Raw genomic sequence first — 14,710 nt, forward strand, 5'->3', positions numbered from 1 at the left:
CATTTGTTTAAATTTCCCGAAGTAGTTATCGTCTGTAAAATTCACAAAGTTTTTGGAAGTCTTTGTTGGAAACAAGGTCAATCATTGTTAAGATACTGGAATAGATGGCGAAATAAACCCCAGAAGAATTAGAAGGACAATGCAGGCAGCAGGAATGATTGAGCAGGCTTAAAGATCTAAGAAAGGTTTTTAAAAGTGGGAAGGAAGGTATTCAATTCAACAATGGAGCTGATATGATGAAGCTCTTTCCATCTGCAACTGTCAACGAACTAAAAGGAATTGTCTCGCACAGCGGGCTGACTTTACGTAATTTGTAGAAAATAAACAAAAACAATTTTATTGAAGGAACGATTTAGTGTGAGTCAAAAAAATCATTTTGTATTTGATTTTAGTTATCCTTCTTTACACTTTGCATCGCCATTACAAATAAATATTGAATCAGAGCACCGGGTCTGGAGGCACGTCCTGGCAACATAGTAGCTTGTCTGCCAGTGGAATTTTAAACTCTAAGTTTACCTGTCTTTGTGATAAGCAAACCTCTGAAAAAGATTATTATGGTGTTAGAGTGATTTTTGGCTTTAGGACATAAACATTTAGCAATTGACTTTGGCTACCAGTCTTTACATCTGAAAATATATTGTGTATTTAATTTGGAGTGCTGCTCTGAGCAATGGGTTCCTAAAAGCTGTGAATCCCAGTCCAGACAATGCCGATTAAAATTCATTCGGATGTCTGTGGTGTGGGTGTGAATCAGGAGGTGTGAAGGTCAAAGAAAGCATTTTCCATAAATTGTAAACATGGAGTTTTCCTTTGATGTTTGGCACATAAAATATTGAGCCCTATGTTGGGCCAGTGAGACCTTTCCACTCTCCATACGATGACTGCTGTACCATGTTTTGTCAAATAAAGAAGCTGCTTTTTATCTACTGGGAATTTTCTCTGGTGACTTCATTCATGCAACAATGGAAACATAGTAGGAGGCCATTTGCCTCATCAAATCCAAGATGGCTACCAGCAGAGCAGTCCCTTATCCCTTCCATGTAGTTCATATTTTATATCCTTGCAGTTCAGGTTAGGGTGAAGCCTTCAGGTTTGGGAAATGCAGTTGAAGAGGCCTTAGTAAAAGTGCAATGGTACTGAAGGGTGTGAACATTAAGGATATTAGACTGTGTCTGTTTATTTTGTATAATATCAAAACTTTTGAGTGCTGTCAGTGCCATACTTAACCAGGTAAGAGGAGATTTCCAAATCAAAGATCAAGTATTTTTTATAGATATGGAAAAGCTTGATGAATCAGAGGTGAGCCACCAACCTTGTCTTGCACTTGGGAGTCCCTGAATTTATCTGACTGGTCAAATTATGTTTCTGACCATTTGTGACTCTCATGAGGTGGATGGCATTGAAGTTGATGATTCTAATACTGAATATGAAGGATTGATAATTAGATGTTTTCTTATTTGGGATGGCCATTGTAATTGAATGTCACAAAGGTTACTTACCATATATTGTGTGAACAGAAAATGTTGGAAAGTGCTGAAGAATACATAAATGGCATCTTATTCAACTAATTGAATTGGTCCTGCTGTTTAAGATCAGCCGTACCTGGGTAATTTTAGATATTGTTGGATAGATGCCAGTATTAAGTTGTACTCAGCAGCTTAACATAGAATTCAGTCTTTTAACTAACACATCTTCACATTGCAGACAAATATTATCAGAAGCTTAGCTTTTGCTTTATAGCCAATAATCTTAGCCATTCCTTAAAACCACATGGATGAAATACATTCCTGGGAAATTGTTATTTATGAGAGTAGAGGCCCCAGGAAGAAGTCACAATGGATCACTTGGTATTTTGGGATGAATATAATTGCAAATGATCTTGCAGGTTTTAAAGCCACCTCATTCCACTGATCCACTGGACCATTCATGATTTGTTGTGGCAGTATGGTAGAACTATGATAATTTTCATAGATTGGGGGATTACTTAGCACTGTCCAATATACATTGCTTTTACTATTTATCATGCATACAGTTCTCTACTGAAGATTGTTCCAGATTGACACATCATTTTTAGATATTCCTATTGCAGTTCCTGGTATATGTACTCCTCAATGAACTATGGTTGAATTACTGCCCAAATTATAATGATAGATAACTCTGACTCCATTTACAAGTTTTCAGATGGCACCTTATCAAATAATGATGAGTCAGAGTACAGGAAAAAGATAGAAGATAGAGAGCTTTGTAACATGGTGATAACAACCTTTCCCTCAATGCCAGCAAAACAAAAGGTCATTGACTTTAGGAAGTGGGGTAGTGCACATTATCCAGTCTGTATCAATGGTGCTGAGGTTGAGAGGGTTGAGTTCCTTAAGTTCCTAAGAGTGTACATTACTATTTGCCTGCTTGGTCCAACCATTTAAGAGGCCAAAACCAAGAAAGCTCACCAATAAATTTGCTTCCTCAGGAGGTTAAAGAGATTTAGTATGTCCCCATTGACTCTTACTGATTTTTATTGATGCACCATAGAATGCATCTTATCTGAACACATCATGGCTTGGTACGGCATCTGCTCTGTTTGTGACTACAAGACACAGCTCAGTGCATCACATAAACCAACCCCCCCCCCCCCCCCATGGACTCCGTCTACACTTCGCACTGCATGAGGAAAGCAGCCAGCATAATCAAAGATGCCACCCACCCCAGATCTTCTCTCTTCTCCCCTCTCCCTTTGGGCAGAAGATACAAAAGCTTGAATGCATGTACCACCATGGTCAAGGACAGCTTCTTCCATGCTGTTATAAGACTATTGCATGGTTCCTTATTACGATAAGGTTGACTCTTGACCTCATAATCTACTTCACATCTTATTGTCTACCTGCACAGCACTTTCTCTGCAGCTGATACACTTTATTTTACATTTTGTTATCATTTTAAATTGTACTATTTCAATGGACTGTCTAATAAATTAATCTGTATGAAGAGCACGCAGACAAGTTTTTTTTAAGTCAATCAGGTTTATTATCACTGGCATGTGACATGAAATTTGTTAACTTAGCAGCAGCAGTTCAATGGAATACATAATCTAGCAGAGAGAAAAATAATAATAAATAAAGCGTAATAATAAATTAACAAGTAAATCACTTACATATATTGAATAGATTTTTTAAAATCAGCAAAAACAAAAATACTGTATATTAACAAAAACAATGAGGTAGTGTCCAAAGCTTCAGTATCCACTTAGGAATCAGATGGCGGAGGAGAAGAAGCTGTTCCTGAATTGCTGAATGTGTGCCTTCAGGCTTCTGTACCTCCTACCTGATGATTGCAGTGAGAAAAGGACATGCCCTGGGTGCTGGAGGTCCTTAATAATGGACGCTGCCTTTCTGAGACACTGCTCCCTAAAGATGTCCTGGGTACTTTGTAGGCTAGTGCCCAGGATGGAGCTGACTAGATTCACAACCTTCTGCAGCTTCTTTCAGTCCTGTGCAGTAGCCCCTCCATACCAGACAGTGATGCAGCCTTTCAGAATGCTCTGCATGGTACACCTATAGAAGTTTTTGAGTGTATTTGTTGACATGTCAAATCTCTTCAAACTCCTGATAAAGTATAGCAACTGTCTAGCCTTCTTTATAACTACATTGATATGTTGGGACCAGTTAGAGCCTCAGATCTTGACACTCAGGAACTTGAAGCTGTTCACTCTCTCCACTTCTGATCCTTCTATGAGTTTTAGTATGTGTTCTTTTGTCTTACCCTTCCTGAAGTCCAAAATTAGCTCTTTCATCTTACTGACGTTGAGTGCCAGGTTGTTGCTGCAGCACCATTCCACTAGTTGGCATATCTCACTCCTATACGCCCTCTCATCACCACCTGAGATTCTACCAACAATGACTGTATATTCAGCAAATTTATAGATGGTATTTGAGATGACACTGTGCCTAGTGACACAGTCAGGTGTATATAGAGAGTAGAGTAGTGGACGAAGCACACACCCCTGAGGTGCGCTAGTGCTGATCATCAGTGAGGAGGATATGTTGTCACCAATCCGCAGATTGTGCTCTTCCAGTTAGGAAGTTGAGGATTCAATTGCAGAGGGAAATACAGAGGCCAAGGTTCTGCAACTTCTCAATCAGGATTGTGGGAATGATTGTATTAAATGCTGAGGTATAGTTGATGAACAGCATCCTGACATAGGTGTATATAGATACATGTATATAGAATGTATATTGATATATGTGATAATAATAAATTAATTCAATGTCCAATGTTTTTCTTGCTGAGATGCTACATATTGTAGATGCCCAGATTAGTGTTGCTAGATTCATTTTGAATCTTTTTCATTTGAAATATTAGTACTGCATAACACAATACTTACTAGCTTATTGCAACACAGAAGTAGGCTAATTGTCCATCCAGTTGATGCCAAGTCCCAGCAAAGCAAATCCCATCAGTCTCATTCTCCCATGTCCTATTGCCCTGAACCTAATCTTTCTTACTTGCCTAATCAACATTGTTTTTTTTCACAATTGGGGTATCTACAGTAACCAATTAATATACAAGCATATTTTTGTGACATGGGAGGAAACGGACTTCCCCATAAGAAATCACAAGAATGTCTAGACTGCACAAGCAAGCCCTGGTCCCTGGAATTGAGATCAAATACAGTATGTTTATTACTTGTCCTGATTCTCATACTATCTGTCACAGACCAGGTCTCACAATTTCATGAGAGTACAGCCAGCTTTGGCACTGACAATCCATAGCAGACCCACCTATAATGCATTATACACTCAGTGTCCACTTTATTGGGTGCCTTCTATACTAGGTAAAGTGACCACTGAGTGTATGTTTGTGGTCTTCAGCTACTGTAGCCCAACCACTTCAAGATTCAACATGTTCCGTATTGAGAGATTCCCTTCTGCACACCATTGTTATAACACATGGTTATTTGAGTTATTGTCACCTTTCTGTCAGCTTGAACCAGTGTGACCAATCTACTTTGACCTCTCTCATTAAAAAGGCATTTTTGTCCACAGATCTGCCACTTACTGGATTTTTTTTTTTTGTTTTCTGCATCTTTCTCTGTAAACTCTACAGACTGCTGTGCACGGCAATTCCAGAAGATCATCAGTTTCTGAGATACTCAAACCACCACGTCTGCCACCAACAGTCTTTCCACAAAGCCACTTAGGTTATATTTCTTCCCCATTCTGATATTTGGTCTGATAAACAACTGAACATCTTGATCATGTTAGCAAGCTTTTAGGTATTGTGATTCTGCCACTTGATTGGTTAATTAGCTATTTGCATTAATAAGCTGATGTATAGGTGTCCTAATAAAGTGGCCACTGAGTAGATGCCTTTGCTTTCAAGCACTTTACTGCATGGATATATATGTCTTCTGAAGGAAGTAGTAAGTAGTAGTAGGAAGATTTTTTCCATGGATTTTAAAGGTAAATTTTGTGTCCAAATCTGTGTTCAATTTTTTGATACTAATGTGATAAATAAATATTATTATTATATGTTATTTTACATGGACCCTCATGACATTCAACAATTTATATTTATAAGACCATAAGATATAGGAACAGAAATAGGCCATTCGGCCCTTCAAGTCTGCTCTGCCATTCAATCATGGGCTGATCCAATTCTTCCAGTCATCCTCACTCCCCTGCCTTCTCCTCATACCCTTTGATGCCCTGGCTAATCAAGAACCTATCTATCTCTGCCTTAAATACACCCAATGACTTGGCCTCCACAGCTGCTCGTGGCAACAAATTCCACAGATTTACCACCCTCTGACTAAAGTAATTTCTTCACATTTCTGTTCTAAATGGACGACCTTCAATCCCGAAGTCATGCCCTCTTGACCTAGAATTCCCTACCATGGGAAATAACTTTGCCATATCTAATCTGTTCAGGGCTTTTAACATTCAGAATGTTTCTATGAGATCCCCCCTCATTCTCCTGAACTCCAAGGAATACAGCCCAAGGTCTGCCAGATGTTAACCCTTCCATTTTTGGAATCATTCTTGTGAATCTTCTCTGAACCCTCTCCAATGTCAGCATATACTTTCTAAAATAAGGAGCACACTACACTCTAAGCGTGGCCTCACGTATTAGCAGTTTTTGAATGTATGGAATTAGAAACCATCAATTAACTTGAGTAGGAACTTAGTTAGCTGGGAAATGCTATAAAATAATTTTGGCTATATACAGAAACAGGCAGGAGGTATGTTGTTATTTTGATGATTTCTATACTAAATGCTGATAATAATTCCAGATTTATGAATAACTTGGAGGAAAGGATAGTCATGTATCTAAAATTGTTACCAGTGATAAGCTATGAAGCAATGAAATTTGCAAACAGATGCTGATGGATTCATGGGTGGTCAAGAATATATTTGATGGAGTTTAGTGCAGGAAATTCTTGAGGTCATGCACTTCCGATCTAAGAAAGGTAGATCTGAGCATTTTCTAACTTAAGTGAAGCCATGAATTCTGAAAAAAAAACCATAGCAGTTAAAGTACAGAAACTGCTAAAAGTTAATTACAAACTACCACATTTTTGAGTAAGCTGTGTTACACCTGTGAAAAGCATTCAGAGTATCTGGATGACTGTATTCCATTGTATAAAATAAGAACATAAAATGCTGGAAATACTCAGTCAGGTAGCATCTCTTAAGGGAGTTAACATTTTAGTTCAGTGATCTTTCATCATAGTTGTCTGACTTGCTGAGCATTTCCAGGATCTGCAGCATTAGAACCATAGAACATTACAGCACAGAAATAGGCCTTTTGGCCCTTCTTGGCTGTGCCGAACCATTTTTCCACCTAGTCCCACTGACCTGCACCTAGACCATATCCTCTCATCCATGTACCTGTCCAAGCTTTTCTTAAATGTTAAGTGAGCTTGCATTCACCACTTCAACTGGTAGCTCATTCCACACTCCCACAATTCTGTGTGAAGAAGCTTCCCCTAATGTTGCCTTTAAACTTCTTCCCCCTTCACCCTTAACCCAAGTCCTCTATTTTTCCCCTCCCCTAGTCTCAGTGGAAAAAGCCTGCTTGCATTCACTCTATCTATACCCATCATAATTTTATATACCTCTATCAAATCTCCCCTCATTCTCTATGCTCCAAGGAATAAAGTCCTAACCTATTCAACCTTTCTCTATAACTCAGTTTCTCAAGTCCCGGCAACATCCTTGTAAACCTTCTCTGCACTCTTTCAAACTTATTAATGTCCTTCCTGTAATTAGGTGACCAAAACTTCACACAATACTCCAAATTTGGCCTCACCAATGTCTTATACAACCTCACCATAACATTCCAACTCTTATACTCAGTACTTTGATTTCTAAAGGCCAATGTGCTAAAAGCTCTTTTTACTACCCTATCTATCTGTGATGCCACTTTTCAGGAATTATGTATCTACAGTTTGCGTACTGTCCCAACTGCTCAACAGATGACGCCATTGCCACCACCTGGCCCTAACCCACCTGGACAAAAAAGACACATATGTTCGGATGCTGTTCATAGACTTTAGTTCAGCATTCAACACAACCATCCCTCAGAAACTCATTGGAAAGCTGAGCCTACTGGGTCTGAACACCTCCCTCTGCAACTGGATACTAGACTTCCTGACTGGGAGACCTCAGTCAGTCCCGATCGGGAGCTGCATCTCCAACACCATCACACTGAGCACGGGGGCCCCCCAGGGCTGTGTGCTCAGTCCACTGCTGTTCTCTCTGCTGACCCATGACTGCGCTGCCACACACAGCTCGAACCACACCATCAAGTTCCCCTATGACATGACCGTGGTGGGTCTCATCAGTAAGAACGACGAGTCAGCTTACAGAGAGGAGGTGCAGTGGCTAATGGACTGGTGCAGAGCCAACAACCTGTCTCTTAATGTGAACAAAAGAGATGGTTGTTGACTTCAGGAGAGCACGGAGCAACCACTCCCTGCTGAATATCGACGGCTCCTCGGTTGAGATCGTAAACAGCACCAAATTTCTTGGTGTTCACCTGATGGAGAATCTCACCTGGTCCCTCAACAACAGCTCCATAGCAAAGAAAGCCCAGCAATGTCTCTACTTTCTGCGAAGGCTGAGGAAAGTCCATCTCCCACCCCCCATCCTCATCACATTCTATAGGGGTTGTATTGAGAGCGTCCTGAGGAGCTGCATCACTGCCCTGTTCGGAAATTGTACCATCTTGGATTGCAAGACCCTGCAGCGGATAGTGAGGTCAGCTGAGAAGATCATCGGGGTCTCTCTTCCCGCCATCATGGACAATTACACTATGCACTGCATCCGCAAAGGAAATAGCATTATGAAGGACCACATGCACCCCTCATACAAACTCCTCTCCCTCCTGCCATCTGGGAAAAGGCACCAAAGCATTTGGGATCTCACGACCAGACTATGTAACAGTTTCTTCCCCCAAGCCGTCAGACTCCTCAATACCCAGAGCCTGGACTGACACCTTGCCCTGTTTTCCTGTTTATTATTTATTGTAATGCCTGCACTGTTTTGTGTACTTTACAGTCCCATGTAGGTCTGTAGTCTAGTGTAGCTTTCTCTGTTGTGTGTTTTTTTTTACATAGCTCAGTCTAGTTTTTGTACTGTGTCATGTAACATCATGGTCCTGAAAAACATTCTCATTTTTACTATGTACTGTACCAGCAGTTATGGTCGAAATGACAATAAAAGTGACTTGACTTGTATTCCCAGATCCCCCTGTTCCACTGCACTCCTCAGTGTCCTACCATTTACCTTGTATGTTCTACCTTGGTTTGTCCTTCCAAAGTACAATACTTCACACTTGTCTGCATTAAATTCCATCTGCCATTTGTCAGCCCATTTTTCCAGTTGGTCCAAATCCCTCTGCAAGCTTTGAAAAACCTTTGTGGTATTTTCCTTAGGTTTATTGTAATCAATTTGTGGCCGTGATGGGGCAGTCTCGACCTTATCTCAAGAAATGAAAATGAATGAAATCATTAATTTTATTATACATAGGTTTCAGCTGTTCCATTAACCTTGCCATGCTGTTATCATCGTTACCCCCACTACAAACGTTTACAGCACGAGTGGAAGCCATACAAAAAGATGTTGTACTCCAACAAATTCCGTGCAAATTATGTTGATTCCGTTCTGACTGGTTAAGAATGCCGTAACTTAGTAGGATTACCCTCTTTTAACACTCCTCTAAGAACCAACTGAATGGGACCATTCTCACCTGGTTCGACACTCATCTGCCCAGCTGTAAATAAGATTTAAAGAAACATAGGACGGAGAGTTTCTCTTCTGTATTTCAAAATCACATTAAAATTATCGTTATCCAGATGATATGTGGTCTGCTTCCCTTTTGCTAACTCTTCAGCAGCAGCGAGCCGCCCGACTCGCGCTCGGCGGGCGGTTCGGAGCCGCCAGCTGCTGCTGGTCACGTGACCGGCGCCTCCGTTAACGGAAGGCGGCGCCGCGACGCGCCGGCCGAACCGTGCGCTTGCCGGCATGCAGGTGCGGGAGTGAGAGGCTGCCGGGGGAAAGGGCGTGTGTGTGTGCGCGCCCGCCCGCCCAGGTTGTCGGCCCGGCAGCCGCGGAGCCGAGCGGCGGTAGGCGTGGCAGGGCGGAGCGCCCAGGGGCGGGATATCATGACAGCGTTGGCCGCCGCCTCCTTTTTCTCCAACACTTGTAATTTCGGTGGATGTGGCCTCACCTTTAACACCCTGGCAGAACTTATCGAGCACATTGAAGACATCCACATAGGTAGGTGGCAGCGGCGCTGATTGACACTCTAGCCAGTACTTGAGCTGTCAGATCCGAGCTGCCGAGGCCTGGCCTGTTCGCGGGAAGCTGTAATGGGTCTCCACACTCCGGTTATTGGCGACACTTCATGCCCGTTTAAATGCATCGACAAGAGCCGCAGCTGTGAGCGTGCGCTTGCATCGGGAGGGAGTATTGAGGATGGCCTCAGGGTTGGGAAGTGAGAATAAACCGCAGCGGGGGAACTGCTTATCTTCTGTATCTTGAAGCATGATAGCTTATCACCTGATGCAGGGCAGTAACAGGAGAAGTGATGCGCTGCTTTAAAAAGCGAGGGTGTTGACGTAGAGAATTGTTTAGACCAATTTGTTGTATCTTTCCTCTAATTTAAAGTGCTAGTGTGCTCATTACAAATCTGTATTACATTAACACGTGATTGGCCTTTTTTATGTTCTATATGTAGTTGTACTCAAGCAGTGATTGCTTTGTTAATTGTGATTCTTGTCCTTTTTGAAGACATTATAAAAATATCTTTATACTACAGAAACGGAGTTTGCTTAATACACCACGATCATTTATGTTGAGTTCGATCCTAATCTGTTTTCATCCCAACTGAAGTTTTGTTTGATTGTGATGGTGCAAAACTATCTTTAATCTATTTTGAGAAGGCTGCTTGTTTTTAATGTGTTGAGAGCTTGCAGACCACCTTGCCGTAATGTTATTTCAACATTTTAGACTTGGACATCCTTACCTTAGTCGTATTTCAAATGATGAACTTGATGTTTATAATGAAGTTTGAAATTTAAAAAAAACTCATCAATGCTTTGATAGTCTTTAGTGACCTTTTATTATTTTTTTACAGGGAAAAAAACTAAAGGTGTTTATTTCAGAGCCTCATCAAAAGTTCTTACACTTCTGAACAATTGTATTTGTGAAAGTGCAATTACTTATGGATAACTTTTTTCCCAATTTTTTTCAAAATTGATATTTGTTAATTCATCAAAAATGCAATAATGTTATATTATTAACAATAGCATTGCATTAATTATGCAAACCAGAAAGTACTTCAGTTATTTGGATATAGAATCGCCTACAATCCTTTGCATTTATCAGGATGAAGCAAATATGTCAAAGTAGTTTATTGTCATATGCACAAGTACATCTTTTGACAAACCCAATGCAAAGCCTGTTTGCAGCAATGTCGTAGGGACATAGCATCAGATAAGCAGCATTCACAAGAACAACATAAATCAGATATAAATTATACACATTTTACAAAAGAAGACCACAGTTATTTTAGTGCAAAGTGTTCATGATGTTGCTAAACAATAGTAGTTAGAGTTTTGCTGGATGGTTCAAGACCAGATAGTTGAAGGGATGTAGCTGTTCTTGAAGTTGAGAGTATGGGATTTCAAGCTTCTGTACCTTTGCCTCTCTGGTAGCTGTGAAAAGAAGGCATGGCTTCGATGGTGGGAATCTTTGATAGATGTTCACAAACGAGAAAATTTGCAGATGTTGGAAATCCGAGCAACACACAAAATGTTGGAGGAACTCCACATGCCAGGCAGCATCTATTGGAAAAAAGTACAGTTAATGTTTTGGGCCGAAACAGCAACTGTACTCCTTTCCATAGATGCTGCCTGGCTTGTTGAGTTCCTCCGGCATTTTGTATGTGTTGCTTTGATAGATGTTGCCTTCATGAAGCAATGCCTCCAGTAGATACTACTAAAGGTGGGAAGGAATGTGACTATGCTATACTGGGCAGATATCCTTGGTCGTTAAACTGCTGTGTATAGTGAGATGTTTAGTCACTTTCTACTCTTGGCCCCAGAGCAGAGTTTTAGATTTAATTGAGAACAAGTTAGATTCATGGACCCCACTAAGTCAGCACTGACCATCAATTATCTGTACGCAGTAATCCAAATTAATCACATTTTTATTCTCCTCACATCCTTGTCTATTCCTTCCAGATTCTACGCATATAGAATGGCTATTTAGCCTACTGACATGCATGGAAACTAAAGCACCCAGATCCAGACCCAGAATTCAATCCAGGTCCCTGCTATGTGAAACAGTGTTGTGAAACTATTGAGCTATTGACCCTCAAAATTAAGAGTTGGTTCGTGCAATGGGATGGGATGGTCTTTTCAGAAAAAATGGTCAAATTGCTGGATGTTCAGGACAAACGTGATGAATTCTGTTTAGTAACTCCCTGAGCAGACAGTGTCAAGTTGCTTGGCAGAATACCTCATTGCTAGAACAAGCGTAAAGATTGTCAGGTGATGCATGGTCATTTGAGCAGTTGGTGCTTATAACAAGTCCTGGTTATGTGACCACTGATGCCAGAGTATTGATAATGGCTGGGGTCAAGTGTCTTGTAATGACACTGCCCAGATGAAAACATCTGTAAACCATTTCTATAGAAAAAAATATTCATGGTCACCATGATCACCTACGTCATATGACATGGCACATAATGATGATGACTTGTAAATCTCTGTATAAATTGCCCTCGACTAGTTATATTGTGATTAACTATTGTGATATCTCCTTTGTTGTCAGCTATAAACAAACAGACACAGTTGATGTGGGTAGGAGGTACACATGAAATAACAGTAACTGTAACACCATTCTGCATTCTGTTACTGCTTTCATTTGTATTGTTTCGATGCACTGATGTCATAGAAATCAACAGCACAGAAATAGTCTCTTTGACTTATCCAGTTCACGCCGAACTATTTAAACTGCCTTGTCTCATCAACCTGCACTCGGACTATAGCCATCCATCTCTCCCATCCATGTACCAATCCAAACTTCTCTTAAATATTGAAATCAAATTGGCATCCACTACTTGCGATGGCAGCTCGATGTGATAAAATTATCTCTATGGTTGGCATGCATGCAAAACTAAATTTTTCTCTGAAACTCGAACATATGACAATAATAAACCAATTTATCAAATTACCAGAGTTTTGAATCTTAAGATGACTGGTCATCTACACTACCATTTCCAATGTTATTCCCATATCCTTTGATTTCCTTCATGTCCAGAAGTTTATCAATCCATATTTTAAATGAACATGATGATTAAGCCTTCAAAGACACGTGGTTAGAGAATTTCTAATGTTTCTGAGAGACTACCTCAGTTTAAATGGTCTGTTCTGTATCTTAAATCAGGGGTTCCCAACCTGGGGTCTACGAACCATGGTATTGGTCCATGGCATAAAAAAGTTTGGGAACCCCCCCCCCCCCCCCCCGCCCTAAATGGTGCTTCCTGATTGTAGGTTCCTCAATCAGGGGAAAGATCATTCTTATCTGTAAAAGACCTTTAAGAATTTTGAAAGTTTTGATGAGGTCTCCTCTCACAGGCAGGTCAGTCTGTTCAATTTATCCTTTTACAGCAAATCCTCCATCCCAGGAGGCAGTCTAGTTAATCTTTGCTGCACTCTCTATGGCAGCTATATCCTCTTTTCTGGTAAGGAGATCAAAACTATACACAGTACTCTAGGTGTGTTCTCACCAAAGCCCTATACAAATACAATAATACTTTCTTACTCTTGTATTTAAATAGTCTCATTGTAATGGTTATCATACTGTTTCCCTGTTAAATTGCTTTCTTCACCTCCATGTTGACCTTCAGCAATTCAAAGGTGAGGTGCCAGCATTAGTGCTTGCTGTACCCATCAATCACATCCTGTTAACCTGAGAACAATCTTTCTCACTTTTTGCTTTCTGTTCAAAACACCTCCTCATTGTATTTCATTATGTTACCCAATTTCATGTGTTCTAACATTGAGATTGATTTAAAGTCTACTGTAAATCCAAAAGCACCATACTTACTGGTTCCCCTTATTTATTCTGCTAGTCATGTCTTCACTGAGCTCCAGCCAATTATATTCTTCTCCTAAATCCTTATCTGTGATAATGAATCCTACTGTTTCTTTCATTTGTTATAGATTGTAGCATTTTCCTTACCACAAACCCTCTTAAATAGAAAGGTTTATACTTCAAACCCAAGAAATGGTTTCAGAAACTACAGAACCTTGGAGATAGCCAGAACATTCACTATCTTGGAAGAGACATTCTCCTGCGACTGTTTTAGAGGGGCATCCTGATCTAGGTAGTGTGGCTGTGGTTTCATAATTTTTTTCCACTTTTTCGCTATGGATTGCACTGTGCTTGGAGGTATGTTCAGTGTCTTTTCCTTGACTTGAATTCTTTCTTCTGGTTTGGTTTGTGAAAATCTGCCATACTGTTGGACCTTACAGAGAAAGGGAAATTTATTTTTATGATTTCATTGAAAATGGACGATCCTCCAATCTTCTACATCAACAAATTGGGTGAGTTGGTAAGGTAATATAGTGCATTGCACCTGAGGAAAGTTGGTATAGTAATTCCAAAAGGGGAGAATACATTACCTGCCTCACAATTTTGGTTTTTTAAATTTTAGTAACTTATTGACAGGTTTTAGATTTTTTTCTTTTGATTTGACATGATGCACAATGTTTTGTAGATTAGCTTAGGAATCCTACTTCAATATATTTTAAACTTAAAAAAAGTCAGTAAAATGAGAAAAATAGTTGTGGGGGCTGAGTACTTTTTCAAGGCACTTTATATCTAGTTCTAGTTTGTCCTGTCAGGATATTATAAGTTTCAGTGAAATTCCTCCTGCTTTTCTGAATTCCAGTACTGTATCCAAGAGCCATGTTGTTTCAAAATTTCTACTGTTAACACTGTTAATCCAGTAATGAACCCGATACTTTGTTGCACTTCCCTACTGCCAGAACATTTTTCCTCAGACAAGATCAAAGAGGCACACAATATTCTCACCAAGATGTCCTTGTTCAGCCTCTCTCACTATAAAGGTCAATATTTCACTACCTTTTTAAGCACCTGCTGCACATCATGTTTGCTTTTGTTAACTGGCATATGAGTAT

The 14,710-nt window shown here is 40.2% G+C and overlaps 1 protein-coding gene across 2 annotated transcripts in view; it reads left to right on the forward strand.

Annotated features, from left to right (window-relative positions):
• The first annotated feature begins 9,481 nt into the window (after nucleotides 1-9,481).
• Nucleotides 9,482-14,710, forward strand: part of LOC132392603 (juxtaposed with another zinc finger protein 1-like) — a 296,048-nt gene continuing 290,819 nt past the window's right edge. For both annotated transcript variants that reach the window (XR_009511591.1, XM_059966707.1), the window contains exon 1: nucleotides 9,482-9,776. Coding sequence is in view for 1 of the 2 variants with exons in the window: in XM_059966707.1 (XP_059822690.1) it covers nucleotides 9,662-9,776 (115 nt within the window). In the remaining variant the exon portion in view is untranslated. The remainder of the gene's footprint in view (nucleotides 9,777-14,710) is intronic.

The sequence above is a fragment of the Hypanus sabinus genome, chromosome 4 (assembly GCF_030144855.1).
Source record: "Hypanus sabinus isolate sHypSab1 chromosome 4, sHypSab1.hap1, whole genome shotgun sequence".
NCBI classification, from domain to species: domain Eukaryota; kingdom Metazoa; phylum Chordata; class Chondrichthyes; order Myliobatiformes; family Dasyatidae; genus Hypanus; species Hypanus sabinus.